The sequence below is a fragment of the Phaethon lepturus genome, unplaced genomic scaffold (assembly GCF_000687285.1).
Source record: "Phaethon lepturus isolate BGI_N335 unplaced genomic scaffold, ASM68728v1 scaffold47800, whole genome shotgun sequence".
NCBI classification, from domain to species: Eukaryota; Metazoa; Chordata; class Aves; order Phaethontiformes; family Phaethontidae; genus Phaethon; species Phaethon lepturus.
In genome coordinates this window covers 18083-37570 of record NW_010514994.1, presented here as the reverse complement: position 1 = coordinate 37570, position 19488 = coordinate 18083, and the positions used below count along the sequence as shown (strand labels likewise).

Here is a 19488-nt window from a genome sequence, read left to right as displayed (position 1 = left end):
CATCACACGAATCAGACGAACATATTTCACACCAGTATCTCGGCAAGAAGCAATAGAGATGTTAGAAACGAACGCTTCACATGGGAATTTGATCCTGCGTCCCAGCAGTGACAGCAAGAACTGCGCAATCAGTATCTGACACGAGCTGGAGTAGGTTGATACCACAATATATTATCCCATTCTTAACGTATGCACTGTATTAAAAGCTGAATTCTTATACCCAGAGTTGACACGTGCAGCCTTGCCTTCAGGCTATTTTGAGAAAGGCAAATGAGGCAGCAGGGGCAGGCCTGAGACCAACTTCTTGGTTGTCTCCTCCTCCAAAGCCAGTTAGATTAAACAAAACAGCAATAAAGACCCATTTCCTTGGGTAAATGGATTTCCTCTGTTTGCCGTGAAACCCTACTCAGTTTAAGAAATTGTCACACAGAATGAACATGGAACAAGCTGTACCCCTTTGTAAAACAAACAATTAAAAATTACAAGTGTTTTCAAACAGTAACTTAGTTTAAAAACACACCACATTTCAACTGAATTGCCATGTTTTTAGCTTTTGCAGAGCTTCAGAAGAAGAGGCATCCGAGACACCAAGAATGACATTTGCAATTCTCAGTGTTGTGAACTAAAACAGGAAAAAACAAACCCTGCCACACATATTCAATAAGCTCTGGGGATATTAAGCAGCACACCCATTGCTCCTGCAAAGGAGTTAACAATGACAACGATACATCAAAAAGCATTTCATTTCAGGCAGTATATCAACTTTCATTTTCTTTCAGGGCCCCACGCTTAAAGCACTACAAAGTGACATCCAAAGGTACAAGTTACGTTATCGAATTGGAAAGACAGGTAAGTGAGCAATTCCCTTGTTGAAGATTCTTAAGCAGGTGTAAGAAATATCACTTTGCAGAACATTAGAAAAGCTCTAATAAATTACTAACTAATAAATTACTAATTAGTGAGTCAAAGTAATGTATGCAGAGAGTTCATCTCTCTTGTTAGCCCAACTAACCTAATCCCAAAGAACAAGTTATCTTTTAAGAACTACAAAATTTGGAAAAAAAACCCACATCAGCATCTTCTCTCTAACAAAAATAAAATCAAACCACTCACAAAACACCCCAAATTTCTTAATTATTTTTTTCAACTCAGGCTTCAGTACTAAGTCTGAAAACTGAGCTCTCATTGGAGCTAGAGGAAGTTCAAAATGCACTCCATGAAACTTCTAGAAGTAAAATTAACTTTGTTAAGTGTGAGCAAGGCTGTATGGACCCTGTTATTTGGTTTAGAACAGTTTTCTTCCACTTTTCTTAAGACATGTTTAACTCAAGACCCGAGAAGCATCCTATTGGTTTGAAAAAGCATTTGCTGTTATCCCATCTACTGAAAGAGCACCAGCAGTCATTGAAGAGCACAACAGCGCAGAGCACGCCCTCTCTTTTGGTTTGTTTACTCATTTGATGGAAGGGAAGAAGTTATATGTTGGAGGGTCAAAATGTTACCATAGATTGCAGGGGGCTGTCCTACACCTCCCTGCACCCAAATGCTGGATGTAAATCCAGTATCGGTTGTTTGAGAAACATTGCTAGGGATCCCAGCCTGCCAGAATGTTTTTGAAAACGTGCACAGGGCGTGTTCTATTTGATGTTTGGGGTTTTTTTGTTTAGGTTTCTCTTTTTCTTTGTTTTGGTGAAACAAGTGACACTCACAAGCCTTCAGGATGTTGTCATTTACTTTGAGACCCAAACCTGAGGGCACCTGAAACTGCTTGTCATACAGACATGTGCTGCAGAGCATCCAGTGTTCTGAAAGCAAGCTGGTTGCTGAAGGCACACATAAGAATGGTCCTGCTAAAAGAAAGAGGCACAAGAAGCAGCACAAGAATTCTGCACTATTGAAGATAAACAGAAGGCATTCCCCAGGCTACTCTTTCTCAATGTCTAGAACAGCTCTGTTGGCCCTAAGTCAGGAATGTGATGCAGGTTCTTCCACAGAAACATCTGAGATTTGAGGAGGGCAAATAAACCCTGATTCCTGTAGAAGATTAAATGTGGAAAAAGATGACAAGACGAGAGTGATAAAGAGAGGACACATGGCCCCTGAAAATGCGATGGAAAAAAATTGTATTGAAATTAGGCAGATGGTGTCTGTGGGGCTCAATTATTCTGTCACTGGCTCACAGTGCAATAAACTCGTATTAAAAACCCCATTTCTTGTCTATTCCCTTGTAACAGTATCGGTACTATTTGTGACATCCCAGAGAGACAGCAGGGATACCTCACCTCTGCTGGGCCTTTGAGCACTGCTGGAGAGGTGCAATACAGACCAAAAAGCAGAAAATACAAGTCTGGGTAGCTTGAACGGGGCGTTCCTGTTCTCTCATGTAACCCTTACAGGACCTGGAACATCCTGAGTAAGGTGGCTGGGGCATTTCCTATGTCATTCAACTGAGGGAGGGCATAAATTCAGGCAAACACACTTCTCCTGCCCAGCTGAACATTCCCACCCCTTCTACATGCCAGCAGGGGTGTTCATCAGACCCTGCTGTGAGCTACTTCATGAAACTAAACAAAAATAAGTCAGTGTCCTTGTCTGTTAGTCTCTCTGACCCACCTTCTCCCTGGGCTGAGACAAGCCCCAGTGAGTGCGCAAGGAGAACAAGACTGCACAGCCGGTAATGAGGGAAGGCAGCAGGGCAAGAGTCCTGATGATGACACCCAACAGCTGTGGAACCCCACTCAGCCTTAGGCACAGCATCCATCTTCTTGGAAACTGGGGATCCAGCCTTCAAAACAAGCAACTTAAATGATCAGCAGCAAGATCCAAGTTTAGTGTTTTTAGTCTCCAAGTTCTGCCAGGCAGCCGGACTCAATTGAGTGCTTACAGGATGGGTACCCACTGCTGAGCTACACCCCTTCATAGTTAGTGGAGAAGACTAGCGCCAGAGCCTGGCTTTTTTTTTTTTTCTTTAAAACCCCCCCAACCAAATAAACCGCACCTCTTCTCTGACAGTGGTGGGGGAGCATTCACACAGCTCAGCTGAAGACAGCTATGACCTAGGTACCGAAGCAGCTAGCGCCTTCACTACACACACAGGGAGTGCTCTAGGTAGAGTTGCTCTTATTTCCAGACCAAGATTGATTGTCATGTTCCTTTGATATCAGCTGGGAATCACAAATCAATTATTACTTGTTTCAAGGATTATGGAAGTCAGTCACGGCTTGGGAAGGTTATTTTAAAAGAATGCCCATGTGTTTCTAAATAATAGATTATGTGTGACCATATGAAGGCGCACCGACCATATTTATAGAAGTACAACATACCATGAGCTGTTAGCACTTTCTTTTCATGAAAATACTTAAGATCACTTTGCGAAAATGGTACTGCTCAGTACGCATCAGTACTAAGTTGCAGCTTTTCCTCAGTATGAAACTGAAACTTGTGTGTTGCTATGAGAAGTGGGAACTTAATTCTTCTTCACTGTATCTCTCTTTTGCCATGCAAAATTATTCACTTACTAGCAAGACAGTTCTGCTGGTGTTATCAATGCTGTTAACTCATAACACTTTTAAGCTTGAGCCTCAATAAGCTTTCTGCAGCACAGATAACACTGACCCTAGCTACTTCATCAACCACATGGAAGATACCAAAAGACACATTTACTAAAATAAACTCTCAAAAGCTATCTGGTCAAAACTTATCAACCTTTGGACAAAGGTTTAGATCGCTGCACTGTGCTGCAGGAGAGTATGCTTTCTGTAATTGCAAAACAGAAGATAATTAACAGGGATGGATAAATCTTTCAAGCTAATAAGCCAGTTGCGTTTGGCTGAAATTCAGTTCCTTTCTTCAAACAACTGGCCTACAGCCACATTGTTTCAAAGACATAAGGAACAATTAAGAACATAAACTTATTTTTAAATTTATGGTTTAAATCTTCAAGCAAAAAAAAGCCTTTACGTACGTTTGATACAAGTCAGACATATACAAACTCTCTGCCTAGCTCAAACCCACATTATTTCAAGATGTGAGATGATGTGATGAAGTGACAGGGTTTCTGCATTCGCAGCGGCCCCACTGGTGCCAGAATTTTTCTTTCTACGTAGTCATTATTCTTGAATAGCACTTTTTTTTTTTCTTTAAAAAGTCATTCACATATTCACCATACATAGGAAAAGGGTGGGGGAAGAGCTGAAAATGTGTACTTTTTACTCCTTGTATAGGTAAATAAAGTCCTAAACCCTTCAGATTCGCCAAAATAGTCTTGTTAACAGTAGCATGATCTTCACACAGAATCCTCACTACTACTAGCATTAAAGAAACATGGAGATTAACCACAAAGAACAGTTGAGCTGGGTACTACATGCCTCGTGTTTTGCATGCATAAACATTCCTGCAACTGTTAATAATGTGAGAAATCAAGGGAAAGCTAGTGTAAGTATGAGCAAACTCTGTAAGAAAGCATTTGAGTAAGAAAGATCTTTAATACTGATATAAAACTTCATGTCTGCCAGTCAACTGCTCTTTCAAATAATAACATTTTGAAGAAAAGCTATTCAAATCATTCCAGTGGAAAGATAGTTCTTCACTGCTGCAGGGAGATGGCTAGCTGCTCCACAGAAATAGAGCATAAAACAGTCCTAGACACACATGAGCTTTCATTACAAAGAAAAAAAAAAAAAGGGCAGTTCTCAGATTCCAGGTAGTGCTATGAGCCTCTGCACTGCGAGCACTGGTAGTGACAACACTCAAGAGCTGGAAGACCAGTACCCCGAAATTCACTTGCCCAGTTTGATTGAGCTCTGTTACTGTGATCATGCTGAGCACCCGCTGAGACTTTTCATAAAAAGCAGCAACAGGCTGAGAAATGGGCTGTATCAACCACAAATTCACACTGAATCAGCTCACTCCACTCTGTACAACCTCCAATATAAGTACATTCACTCTCCGTATCAGGAATTCAGAAAGTTTTAGAACATGAAAAAAAATTTTAATGAGCTGCTTGACGTTCACAGTTCTTCCATATAAAGTCCTCTTCAGGTTATCACTTACAAGATTTTACCTAGGTTAACTTATGTCCAGAAAATTTTAAAGATCGGCTAATAAATATCAGAGCCATTGTACATTTTCAGTTTTTCCATCAGCAACTGTTTAACTGAGCAGAACCCATCCATAGAACAGACATCCATCCAACAGACACACACAATAAGAGCAGTACAGAGATACAGCCGTGTCTGTAAATTCTGGCCCCGGTCCTTGCCAACCTTGACCTGGACTTTTTGGCAAGGGTCTCACAAAGCTGTATGCACTGTCTTTAATAAAAGGCATTCCATTAATTCTATCTGAAAATTTACTTTAAACCCTGAGGACTGTCAGATGGCATTCTAGCAAAGTACTAAGACTTTACTATTTTTATAGGCTACTTAGTTCAAAAGCATAAGCATGAAGTTAACACCATACTAACGTACCATAGTGTACTTACTCAGTTTCATTTGCTTCCCAGCCTGCAACTATGAGAGTTGACAGTGCTTTTGACTTGACCTAAACCTTTAAGTGATCCTTAGCACTAATTAGTGATTTCAGTTAAGAGTTCAGATTCTAATATTGCCACAGTGAAATACATTTTAGTTATTTAGAAGTGGAAACTTACTTGTGCCTTCTCTGCACTCTAAATGTGGTCATCTTTTCTCCCATTAAAAGTTTCTCTAAAAGAAGTTCTTAAAAAATGAAATCTTAGGTAGTTTAAAAAGCAGTATTCTCAATCTAGAAAATTATATCTACAAACTAGACTGACTCTAAAACTATATACACCTTCCATAAGATATCCCGCACATAAGACTCCCAAATATTGGAATAATAGTTTTCGTTCCAGTTATTCAGTTCCATACATCTTGGTGTTCAAGTTCCCAGCCTAATAGCTGTTATTCCAGACTACAACTAACCGAGAAGGGGAAAAAAGGAGAGGTAAAATTCCTGACCAATAATGTTCATTAAATGTGAAGACACCGCTAAAGCTTAATAAATTATGATTGAGGATAAATAGCTAAGTAGTCAATAGTTTTTGCAACAGCTGCAGGAGACAATGTGCAATCACAATCTCTAAAGCTTAAACACATTAAAAGGTTTTCCAGTTCATAGGTTTTTATTTTAACCTCACTTCACTCTATCATCATTACGAGAAAAAAAAAAACCTACCACCTCAATCACCCAGTGTTTAAATGACAGAGAAAACAAAGTGGTGTCACAGCTGTTTCTGTAACACACCTCTGCCTCACCACAGCAGCAAAGCTAGTCCCTAATTATTTGCAAATAAGCAGATTCTTTATACTTAGATACCCGAGTAACTGACTGATAATGATAAAAGCCTCAGTGGTCAGCGCAACTCTGACGTGCTATAGAGAGGTGTACAGCATAACCATTCACTATAAGGAAGTGGTACCAAAAGGAGCAGCTGAGGAAAGTGTTTGCTATGACAAACATCCAGAGCCATTTGCCTTTTCCTCCTTTCAAAGTCATCATTTTGCTACAGTGTTTTTCATCTGGTGAGGGCAGAAAGGCTCAGCCACACCAACCATCTTCTCTTTCTTGAAGACACAGTTTCCACTTTCCCCATACTGCAGTATTCCCCAGAGAATGGTCTTAGTGCAGATAATCAACAATCCCAGGTCTCTTCACTCCAGGGGAGCTGTGACAGTTTACACCTACTCAAGACCTACCTCCCTATGTTTCCATGTTGAGGCTGACGTAAGATTGCTGCTCTGACAGCATCGCTAACTGTTCAGAAGTCAGCACCAACCACACAATAAAGCCATTCATCTGCTTCTAAGTGGGAGTTTAAACCTTTTGGATGGATTAAATCTCACATGCAGATGGCAAAATTGAAATTCTTGTTTGAGAATTAAGTAACATATGAATTGGATTTGAGATACACCAGGAGTATCATAAAATGGCAGTTTCCTCATCTTTTGCATTCTTCTCTAAGCAGTGCCTACTATGCACACGGGGACCATTTCTTAGGTTCACTATTCTTCTTGCTTTCTTCAGCTCCCCACAAATTAATACAAAACTTGTCTTTACAGTAAGGACTCTACTGGACATTCCATCTCATGGAGTGACCAATCCTCCTTTGACCAAACAGGTTTGAAGAAAACAGGAGTAGATCAAACATAAATCCAGTTTGTCTCCAGTGCAAAGCCACCGATTCACCATTTGTTTTAATTAAGGCTTCACCAAAAAGAAATATATAGTACTGTCTTTAATAGCTGAAAATTAGCACACTCCTTTCAGAACAAAAGGTCCAGGAGTGCCTTTTGTGTCTCTACCATCAATTGTTTTCCTGAACAAAGTAGTATCTCACTGGCGGCCCTGGCAAGTCTTCCTCTCCATCAGTCTCTGGAGCAAATGATACTGTCAAATCCACATACTTCTTATCAGCTGATGGTTTCACAAGCTTTTGCATCCTACAAGGAAATGAAGGACAGTTTGTTAACATACCACAAGGAGGACTGGCAGTGGGAATTCAGGGGCAGACTAAGATGAATTTCATTGCCAGAAATGAAGCCCAACATACCAGAAACCAGATTAAAATGGAGAATGAGACGCCTTTTAATTTTGACACAAAAATGGTATTCCATTTTCTTGACAGACTTAGCCCATTAGTGAGCTATTACATTGTTCACTGACAAGTGCTCAGTACAAAAGAGAAAAGAAAATGGCCAGTTTCGGATGGGATTCCTCACCGATGTAATTTCTCTTCGGCATCCTACTCAGGCGCCAGGCAAAGTTGGCTTTCTGTGGCTGTAGATTCACATCTTAGTAAGCCAGGCACTCTGAAGTGTGCACCAACTAAAGGCACACCAACTCAGAGGCTCTTCTCTCCCTACAAGTTTGAAGTAGCTTGCCCATACTATATACTACTTTGCCTGACGTCACCTACTGGCAGACCTTTGAAACAACACTGATCAATGCATCTACTTGCTCTAACAAAGCCTGTGAGCACTGACCAGCGTACACTTCACAGGAGCTGTGAGGAACAAATTTTGAGCTAAAGAAGTTCAGCCAACATATAAAGTAGAACCAAACCTGGGTGAGATCTGGCTGTTACTTTGCAAAGGCCTGTCAGTCAAAAACCAATGCCCTGCCCTCACACCCTCCCAAACTTGCAGTTTGTTACACCCCAATTTCCTGCCAGCGAGCGGCACTGCAAAGCCTTGTGAATGTCTTCATTTTTGAAAGGGCTAAAGTGAGAAAGAATCTCAAGGAATTACTATGAACTGAAGAGACTTCCAGAAATCTCCATCAGCAACCAATACGCTAACTCCTTCCCAAATAAATGTTCTCATTCTTTCAGAGCTAAGTTGATAAATCTCACCATTAGTTTTAAGCCAATTTAAAAAGGTTCAATTAGTCCTGTTCTGCTTGAACCATTCTTTCCCAAGAAACCCCAAAACCTTACTGTCAGACTTCTTTGGGTTTCTCATTCTGGCATTCATCTGCTAGAGCAGCATTTTGCAAGTCTCCTGTCCTCACCACAGAAGTTAATTAGCTTTTTTTTTTCCTTTTTTTTTTTAACAAAAGGAAGAAATTACCTTTTTTCTTTCCCAAATATTAATGACTAGCAACCACTTTGAGAGAAAACACTGCTGTCAGACACATGTCCTTATGATGCAACCAGTGAACATAATTTGTACATGCACTTGCATCCCTCAACCCATTTTCCAGTTATACTTACGTCAGCTTTAATCTTTTAACATGACCTGGCATCACAGGAACATACAGCATTTTGACTCCCTGTACAACCATAGTTGGTTCAATTCCGTATTCCTCCTGGAATTCAAAAATTAAAACTTATTAAAGGACTAGGACAGCTGCACAAGCCAACAGGTACTACTACTGCTAATACTACAACTAATTATTTGAAACCATAGGATCCCAACCAGAAAGCTTGCTAATGCATGGACATTGACAGAAGTTTTATGAAGATACATTTGAGCCAATCAAATTAACAACGAATTTGAAAATAGGCTTGGACACATTTACTTAGAAACACTCCTGTTGACCTTAATTCTCTCTAGAATTACTCTGGCTTGAACAATAACTCAATCAAAGAAAAATGAAAACAACCAACCACCCCCATCCCTCAAACCAAGAAAACGCTTTCCTCTCATCTTATATTAACCCAGTACAGTAGGTAACTTACCCTGACAGCATTTATGAAGTCCAACAGAGTAAAATCCTCTTTCCCATAAATTGTCCACCTGTCCCAGATTGTAAATGATAGCCCATTTCTGTTTTAAAAAGAGACGGGTTGTTTGTTACTTTTCAATCTGAACTCAGGCACTTCCTTTAAACATGTATTGAAGAACTGCTATGTCTTCTAGTGACTTGTTGTTTTATCTAAACTAAAAATCTCTTCCCTCTCCACTGCCATGTCTCCATCCCTTTGACCTGGCCAAGCACAAGACACAGTAAGGACTCTAAGTAAACATCGTATCTGGCAATGAACTTACTGAGTTTTCCAACCTACCGAAAAATAGCTCTTGCATTGACTAAAATGCAGAAGTGTATGCAGTCTGTGCAGACGGGATGTTTATTAATAACCACACCACACATCTAACTCATCTAGATTTTTAAAGCCTCACTAGCAACAGCTTTCACTGAAAACCAAACTAAGCCCTTAAAACCACTATTTTTAAAATTAGAACAGAAGAGTATGTGCTGCATTTTCCAAACAGGAAGTTCTTGAGCAATGCTTTATGGGACACCCTTGGCAGTACTAAGAATATCACTCACATTTTTAGCAGTACGTAGTAAATGGATAATAGAGTTTGATAGCAAGTACCAAGTGATTCATGATCATCCAAGCTTAAAGTACAACAGAAAAATAAGCTTGAATATCTGTAACATTTAACTGGAATATGACCGTGAACTGTGGTTCCATCATAGTTCTGCTATGCGAGCACGTAATGCCTTAATCTGGTTAACTGGATTTAATAACTGTACAAACTTCACACTTCTTGTAATGGCTCACCAAGTTCTAATCATCAATTACCAGGTTTCCAAATACCACCCCTCTACCATTGTCCTTCCTACCTGATTTCCGTTCTTCTTACTTCAGCAGTTTCTGTAAAGACCATTATGGGAATGGCTAGGTTCAGAAAACAGTTCTTGTATGCATCAGCTGGGTAGCCACCCACAACTTTAATGAGTTCCAGCGCAACCTGCAGTAAATAGAAATCCCATACTTCCATGAGACCAAACACAGGCTTTAGGTACTGTGTTACCAACACTAGTTCAGTTACGAGGCCAGCAACTACAGAGTAAGTTGTTAATGAGATCAGCCTTTGTCCAATCAGTAGAGTAAATCACATCTGGAATATGCAACACAATATGCCACAGAAGTAAATTCTGTTGTTACTAAAGGAAATATTTAAAATGTTCAAAAGTGTTCCTGAATGTAGGACTCTTCCAAAATTGTTTAATTCAAGACACCTCCACAAAGTATGCAGTTCTGTTTAGGTGCGTAGATGTGAACAACTACAGAGCAGATCCTTTGCACTCTTGGGAGTGGCACTCTGATGGCAGTTAGTATTAATTGCAGAAAACAAACCAAAATGCTGACCTCCAACTCCTCTTTCTGGTCAGCAAATCAGAAATAAAAGCACAAAGAGCTTACCACATCTAGAACCGACCACGACCTTTTGTATTGGTGCACGAGAAAAAATGATTATTAAGTTTGAAATAAACCTATTTCTTTAAAGAGGCTCTGCCAGGGTAGTGTTAATCAATATCCAGACAACAGTGGTTTTAGGCAAGGAACAGTAAGAGAAAGAAATATGCATCTTAAGCATTTTAAGAAGCGTACTCACCAGCCCTGATACTGCAGCAGTAGCTGTCGCAATTGCAGGAATAATCTTTCCAGCAATGCGCTTTGTTTTGAACCGATCTGCTGGCTCAATGTTGTACATCTTGGCTCTCAGGTTTGATGCTGCTGTTATGAAATCTATATGCCCATTACTATCATCATCTTTTTCAAAGGAGATGGGCTTCATTTGCAAGTCATCTGCTCATGAAAAAAAAATTAAAAAGAGCAAAAATTATCATTAGAAAACTGAAGATGTCCTAAACGTAAGTTATAGAGAACTAGAACCTTAGCAAATTAAAAATGTCACATTCTTGAGCTTGGTGCCTTACTTACAACTTGCTTTCCCATGCTAGAAGCAGAAATGCCCCTATCAGTACTAGCTGTTAAAAGTGAGTAATAAAAGAAATTATCAAGAGCTCCATAATTTTATTTTCCTTGCAACACCAGGAATATATTTTGGACAGTCCTGTGGATGTTTCTTATACACACCACCTCACTACAGCTTGATCCTGTGAGAATTGCCTCTATAAGCTTTGTTTATCTGCAACCATTTCACTATGGACTCAGCAGCATGGGAGACAGGGGTTAGGACTGACACTCCATGGAATGGGTTAGAGCTAAGCTCATCTTGCTCCCCTGTGTTCACATGCTAAAAATGCATGCATGTAGTTGTTGCCCAATGACCTCTTCATGTGGCCAGGCACAAAAATGAGATTCGAGCATCCCATTTTAACATATCTAGAAGATGCTGAAGCAGTAGCTCTTGCAATTGCAGGAATAATCTTCCCAGCAATGTGTTTTGTTTTGAACTGATCTGCTGGCTCAGTGCTGGCCAAGGTGCTCTAACAGTCTTCACAACCTAGGGTAATTTCATACTGATCCCTGTAAGCAGTTACTCTCAACCTTCTCATACCAGAATCACTTTCGGTCCATCTGGGTCTAGCCAGCACCCTTTCCCTCCTTAGGGTTCAATTCCCTGCTGCCTGCTCGCCATCATCAGTGTTGTACTTACATGCAAGTATAACAGAGAACCCTACAACTTGCAGGAATCTCAGAAATACAGCAGCACAAGGTAACATCAAGCAATAAGGGCAGTTACCTGCATGGCACTGCAAAAAGCTTTAGATATCAGCTATCTGCTTCTCACAGCATTACAGAACTGCTTGGTCCCAAGACCTGAATGTCATACTACTGGCAGTGCAATTGCAAGATGTTACTAAACTATGAAGCTAGTTTGCACTACTCACTTTCCAGAGCTTCATTGGATAGTATAGACTTCTCCAGCTGGAAAATAGCATTTCTTTCATCCTCGCTGCTGACTGGAATATGATCTGGTTTTCTTGCAGTTTCATCAGTCTGTACAACCTGCAAGTGTGTGCAGTGCTTGAGTAATAAAATACATGAACTTTGTACAGCACAAGTGTGAAATGTACTAGATTTCCTGTCTTCCCTACAGTCCTCCCAAGTTCAAGAGAGACATAGACTTACTGAAGCAAGTCCAGCCAAGGGCCAAAAAGATCATTAAAGGACTGGAGCATCTCTCATACAAGAAGCAGCTGAGAGAGCTGGGACACTTCAGCCTGGAGAAGAGAAGGGTCAGTGGGATCTCATCAGTGTCTCTAAATATTTGATGGGGGGAAAGTATAGAAGGCAGAGCCAGACTCTTTCCACTGTGCCCAGTGACAAGACAAGGGGGTGTGGGGGCACAACTTGAAGCATATAAAATTTCGTAAGAAACATAAGAAAATATTTGAAAGAAAAAAACAAAAAACCCAACCAAAACTGTGGGAGTGTTTGAACAGTAGCACAGGTAGCAGAGAGAGGCTGTAGAGTCTCCACCCTCGGAGATACTCAAAACCTGATGGGACACAGCCCTTGATGACCTTCTCTAGCTGCCCCTTCTTGAGCAAGGGGATTAGACTAGGTGGTCTCCAGAGGTCCCTTCCAACCTCAACCATTCTGTGATTCCGAGTCGAAGTATTGGTTTTGTCTCAAGGCAAGCATTCACGAGACAAGTGTTAACACTGGGCAAGAAAATATGGAAACATCCTGGAATCTGCTGGTTTTCAATGATGACAAATGCTAGCCACTGCACAGTAACGCTTAAGCTGTTCTGAAGTTAACACTTCAAAAATAAACATAAAAGTAATGACAATTCCTTTATATTACCTAGAAAGAAACAACAAATTGGCACTAGTCTTGGATTGCTTTAAAGTTGCTTACGAGTAAAATTTTACTACTTTTAATAAAATAGTATAGACTCCTATAAACTTTAAAAAAGCTTGCAAACTTACAATCACAGTCATGCACGGAAAATAATGCTACAACAAAGCATCTGCAAACGGCAAAAAACCCCCCACACCTTGCATTTAGCATCTGGTACATGGATACCTTAGCTATACCAGCTAAAACAGTCCTCTATACTACATTCTTGTTTCCCCAAAACACATTTTAATTTGTGTTTATTTCTCATCAGCATCAATGCAAGAAGTAGTTTGAGATGTGGGACATTGGTTGTGGATTTTTTTTTTTCTTTAAAATATCACTTACTTTGTTTGAAGGTCTGAACTCTGGTACCTTCACAGCTGAAATAATCTTCAAAATAATCTCCTCTGACAAATCCTGTTGTAGGTTTGAACAATGGAAACATCAACTCAAAAAGGTCCCCCCAAAAAAACTGTATATCCAGTAGCATTTCAAAGAATAGCAAAACCACAAAATCCCACAAATATACAATGATGCTTTAGTGAAACATCATAATTGAAACACCACATGACATTTCAGTTGCCACAGTGAACCAGAGTGGCATGAAGTGCTTAGCACTTGAAAACTGAACAGAATTGAAGTGTAAACATCACTTACAGAAAGATCCAATTAGAAAAGAAAAAGGGTAACAAGAAAAACAAAGGGTAGGCAAAACAAAGGCTGTGAGTAGTGAAAAAATAAAACTCCCAGACCGTAGCTAAGACAATTAAAAAAATGCCTTAAAGGGATCTTCTTTCAGTTTGGTTATTATATTGCACAGGAAATAGGTCCATCAAAATAAGAATTCCCAAGTTCAGTGCTTACTGAAAATACCTAATACACTACTCACTTCTCCAGGTTAGGGATTTAAGACTAAATGTTAAGCAGTTGCTGAACAGCCAGTGCTGAAGGATAGATTACTTTAAGAATTACTTTAATCAGTTCTTGGGAAGAATTGACAACTGGACATTAGGCCAAAACTGAACATGTACATCCAAATTATGCGATGGGAACACTGTTGCAGTATGGATTACCTTTTCTGTGAAAGGAACACAGTAGACTGTTGCGAAGAGTTTTGCGGCACTCACAATGAAACCATAGTGCCTGAAGAAAAGGGGAAGATAATTATTTTTGTTTGGTTGGGTTTTTACTTCAGTTGCCCAAAGGTTTACAATCATGTTCAAAGAGGTCTTGAAAACACACACAAAGAAACAGAATTTCCACCCTTCCGTGCACGCAGTACAAAACAGATGACAGATTTTGAAGGACACAGAAGTCCTCCTCAAAACTAAGCAAACTTTGATAAGTGAAGAGTTATCTAATGAAAGCCGTATTTCTTTAACCTCTGCAGTCAAGAAAACAACTCAAATGCTCACATGACACCAATATGATAATAAAAAGCTTCACCTCAGAAATACTTTGATATTTGCCATGATCTCAGTTTTCACCCAAACTAAAAATGTCAATCTGGACAGTTTCTCAGTGCAGCTAGAGATATGCAGCAGATAAAGGCTTTTCAATCCTTCAACTACATCAATTTTTTAAATTATTTGTAATTCCCAAGACATCTAGCTCAGACCCAAATTGTGATGAAGAAGAAAAGGGGTCCCTCCACGAGGTCATTTTAGGTAGTCAATTTAATTTGGCACACCCTCTATTTCATGAGGTAGGCCGACACGGGCAGGGGGGTACGACAGCAACAACTCAGTAATTCTGTAGTCACACAATACATGAAATGGGTTGGTCTAAGCAAATTCACATTAGATGTTGTCAGAAATTCCCACAGCACCCTCCAATCCCATGTCAGTGAAAGTTAAATTGCCTGCAGTGGAAGTATGAGACAGCTCACCGAATCCGCCACAGCGTACGACTACACACTAGTACCTACCAAGTACCAGGCCAACTGCTCATGCTACAAAGCCATTGCCTTGCACTTTCTGCTGTAGGGTGAGTTCTATAGCATGCTACAAAACACATCAGTGGAAGTACCATACTTACAAAGGATCATTAAATTCAAACTTCACTGGGAAAGGTGGTCTCTTTGGTGATTGCCAAAACAAACCTGGTAAGAAGACAGACTTAAGATGAAATACTAAGGAATCAGGAATAGCAACGCATGACATATGCCATGAATTCACAACAGGCACAAAGGGGCATTTGTACTTACTTCCGTCTTTTAATCGTGTATCAAGGGGAAATGAATGAAGGAGCTGAAGAGCCTAGAAGAAAAGCCAGAGTAGCTTTAGTAATTTGTCATAGGCAGATTGACAAGACCACACTAAATCAAGCCTTCTTTTTAGCAATAATGTGAAATCTTGATACAGCTTTTAAGACACTCCAATACTTACTTGAAGTGATTTAAAGAGTTAAGAAATTCCAAGATGCCTGTGTCAAGATGGAGAGCTTAAAGACACAAATACTACTGCCCAGCGACTTGCCCATTCATTCACAGGACACAGATGACAATGTCACCTCATCTCTCCAAAGTCCAAGCAAGACACTTAATCCAACAAGCAAAGCATTCCCGCACCCTGTTGTCACTTCAGGATTCTTGCATACCAATTCACAATTGGGAATGCAATGTTTTCTCAATGTGACAACTACCACCAGGGCTTCCATATGCACAGATATGTTTATTAATACACAACATCATGACCACATCTTTCCTAGATAATTACACACACACACTTTAAGCAACAGTGTGGACCAGATTCTCAGAATGACTGGCTCTTATTTCAGCCAACCGTTCTGTGACATCTTTGAGAAAGTCAAGGATATGAAGGTGAGTTCAGTCATAAAATTTTAGTGGGAGAAACAAAGAGCCACTGTCCTTTAGTAAAAGACATCTGATAATCCTGCTGCTCTGGAAAAAAACACAATGCCTAGTCAACTGGAAAAATGCCATGAAAACCACATGGAGACTACTGAACAGGGCCACTAGGAGTGAGTTAATAAACCAGACTTAAAAGCACTACAAAAAGTAGAAAGAGGAAGGGATGCAGTATTTTTAAGTTTCAAGTACAGTTCGTTATTTATGAAGACATGGAAGTGAGTGCAAAGACTAGGAGACCTAGTTATTAGGGCTACCAAGTTTTCTGAAATTCTTATCAGTCTAGCGTCACCTCATTTCCAGGTCTTAACCTACCTTATGGCTAAAATACTTCTCAAATTTTACTCTTGCTAGTTCCACACATTGAGTCCAGCTTCGGGGTCTTCTACTGAGTGTTTTAATAACATGAAAACAGCCTTCTAAGCTCTCCCCTGATTTTATTCTCTAGATAGAGAAGGAAATATGAAAATATTAAAACAGAAAAGATTCCTCCCAATCCAGTCAAAAAGTAGGTATCTTTTTAGTAAGTTATAGGCAAAAGGAAACAGAGGATCACTTTCACTTGTGAAGTACTATCCTTTATATGATCCTCTCCACTGGGTTTCTCCCCAGGTGCTGTGATCTACTTGATTTATTTCCACCCAGCACTACGGATCATAGGCCATTATAGACTCGCAAGATAAGATATTAAGCAATTGAGTCTAATTTATTACATAGTTGAATTCACTTGAAACTAAGTCTTCCCTTCATTTTTCCCAGCTGGTTGCACATCAGTGTGACATCTCCTATACACTCACTAGCAGTGCCTCAGTATTTCTGATATTTCTACATCATGTACAGAGCACACATGAGCTAGAGAAGCAGCCCATGCATGAGACTTTGGCTCTTAATCATGAAACACATGTTCCCATGAAAGATCAACTAATGACTTGGCCAAATAAGTCTTCAGGTTTTTCTGAATAAAGTCAGAAAATAACCCAAATCTCTGAACTTAAATAGAAACAAAATCCATAAAGCATTAGTTTAAACCCTGTATTTTACCCTGGCAACATTCCCCTACCTGTAAAACTTCTTCAGCAGATGGATAGGTTTGCCAGAATTTGTTAAACAATGAAGGCTTGTGAGAAAATGAACTTTCAAACTAGAAAATAAAAAGAATAAATATGGCATTTTTCAGGAAGTATATCAGATCCCCCACCTTTCCAAATACACATTAAGTTATGCTGAATGTCAGTAAGCTTATTCCCTTACCTTATCTCTTGCCCACTGTATCGTATGCTCAATGGCAGCTGGGAAAGACTTCAAAGTACAAAAAGGTATTTCTTCTTCTGGTGGATCCCGCTGTAATTAAGGAGAGTTGCATGTAAATGCAGGGTTATTAAAGTTTATTGCCAATAATAGGACCAAGAATTTCTAGACTACAAAAGTTTAAAACTCCACTGTTATGAAATACAAGGTGGCTTATTTATGCTTAGAACAAAATTTGTGTTAGGAACACTAACATATCACTTCCTGTTTATGAGCAACAGTCTAAAGGCAACATTGGAAAGCAAAACTGAACTCTGAAACACAATCAAAAGAAGAAATTGGCAGCCAGCTTTTCCAAGATGTGCAGTTTGCATTCACATACACTCTCAACATGAGATACGCCCTTTCACTCAAGGCCAGAAAGTTATCTTTCTTTGTGGACCCTAGCAAGACCACTAGGATGCTCAAATTCCTATCTGTGTGTCCACTGGTGTTCTCAACCAGTGAATTTCTACCTTGTAAAGGCTGTTTCACAAGAACTCAAACAGAGAGTTACTGAAAGCATCTGAAGGTTCATTTCCCCCTTCCCCATTCAAACAGAACTGTTATGTATGTTTGTAGAAACTGGCTGACTAACTCCTACTACAGAGGCTTGTGTTTCTTGTACCTGCCTGTGGAGGCGATATTCACCAAGAACAGAATGTGCAGGCAGAAAGCAGTTCTAAGAAAGAAACCCTCAATTACAAAACCAGTTTGATATGCTATTGTGGGATTATATTCTTATTTAGAAGGGACTGTTCAGGGAAAAAAAAGTCAGTTCCTTGGAAATGCTTCAGAATTAGGACTTTTACCAAAGCTTGTGTTTCATGATTCATACAGTAGTTGCTTTTAATTATTGGCCTATGTGTAATCATCAGCTAGGTAGCAGACATGATATCTCCAGTCTGCTCAAATTTTATTTCCTGTGAGCTTTTCTTTGGAAACCAAGGAAGTAATTATTTCCTAATAGTATGATCCTCAGCAACTCAAACAGTCCTCTTATTTTAGACAGATACATAAACGATTAAAGAATCTGAGGGCATTATGGGACCAGCTACAGAAGGTAAATGATGGTCTTAAAACACTTACGTGACTATTATAGGACTCAGTCAGATGGGGCACAATAACCTCCGTGTGTCCTTTCGTTCCCATAGTTCCAGAGTCTATAAGAGGACGCAGGTTTGCTACGCAACGACTGACATGGAAAGACACAGACTATCAGAATACAGCACAATCACTACACTCTTGCCTTGCAGACATTACCGGAGTGTAACCAGAATTGACTCTAGGCACTTTCAGAAGAGTGGAAAGCTTACACCACTCAGGAAAAGAACAGATTAAATAAGAGGAGCTCTTTTAAATTACATCAGGATACCGTAAATCTGAGCCTACGTGGATTAGGAGCATTAGTAATTCTTTTCAAATGTACACATCCCTACTTATAAATTTAAATACATATTCTTATGCATAAATAATTCAACCTTAAGACTGCCACAGTATTCTCTCCATCATCAGACCCTGACAGCTATTCATTTCCAAGAACTCACTCCAAGGTCTCTGCCATGGGAACAGTAGCAGCCACATAATAGCAGAGTTGGCTTCCACCATGAGTACAACCCCCTTCCTCCCTGCAGCCAGCATCCCTATAAAGGAGCAAGATAAATCTGAGCAATTTGCTATCAGATCTTATAAGCAGCTGCAGATCAGGAAGATTAAAAATAGAAAAGCAGAGTTCACATAAGAAGGTGAAAAGCAGCCCTTGCTTCCTTTCCACAACCTACCTATCAATGTATCTCCTTGCCTCAACATTGTCCAAAGCCGTCACAATCACATCTTGCTTGGTGTAGAATTCATCACTGTAAGTGTTCTCAGTGGCCGGACAAACTTTATTAATATATGAATCAATCTTTAAGTAAGGATTAATGTTCAGAGTTGCTTCTGCTGCAGTATAGCTTTTAGGTTTCTGAAAGTATGAACACATACATGTATGCCTCAACAATACTCAGATAAAGAACATCTGAGACACAGAATTATCAACTTCATTTGGTGATCAGACAACATTTCACTGCAGAAATGTTAGTATGCAAAACACAGGAAATTGTTTAATCATATACCTCCCTCACTAATAAATATCTTATTAAATAAAAGTAAAAATAAAGCTAAAGTGATGCATCAGAGACCACAAGGTGAAAGTGCTTAAATGGTGCCGCAGAAGTGTATCAAGTAACTGAAACTGATGCCATGTACTGCCTCTCATGCTCCC

At 39.7% G+C, this 19488-nt stretch overlaps 1 protein-coding gene across 1 annotated transcript in view; it reads right to left on the bottom strand.

Moving 5' to 3' along the window:
* Window positions 1-6864: 6864 nt before the first annotated feature.
* Window positions 6865-19488, bottom strand: part of UBA6 (ubiquitin-like modifier activating enzyme 6) — a 28006-nt gene continuing 15382 nt past the window's right edge. Inside the window, exons 18-32 of the mRNA XM_010294596.1 lie at window positions 19007-19188; window positions 18315-18420; window positions 17190-17279; window positions 16999-17079; window positions 16254-16382; window positions 15276-15327; window positions 15107-15170; window positions 14143-14212; window positions 13415-13486; window positions 12112-12229; window positions 10869-11062; window positions 10093-10220; window positions 9200-9287; window positions 8732-8826; window positions 6865-7460 (exon numbers count right to left, since the gene is read on the bottom strand). Coding sequence (XP_010292898.1) covers window positions 7325-7460; window positions 8732-8826; window positions 9200-9287; window positions 10093-10220; window positions 10869-11062; window positions 12112-12229; window positions 13415-13486; window positions 14143-14212; window positions 15107-15170; window positions 15276-15327; window positions 16254-16382; window positions 16999-17079; window positions 17190-17279; window positions 18315-18420; window positions 19007-19188 — 1605 coding nt within the window. The 3' untranslated portion in view covers window positions 6865-7324. The remainder of the gene's footprint in view (window positions 7461-8731; window positions 8827-9199; window positions 9288-10092; window positions 10221-10868; window positions 11063-12111; window positions 12230-13414; window positions 13487-14142; window positions 14213-15106; window positions 15171-15275; window positions 15328-16253; window positions 16383-16998; window positions 17080-17189; window positions 17280-18314; window positions 18421-19006; window positions 19189-19488) is intronic.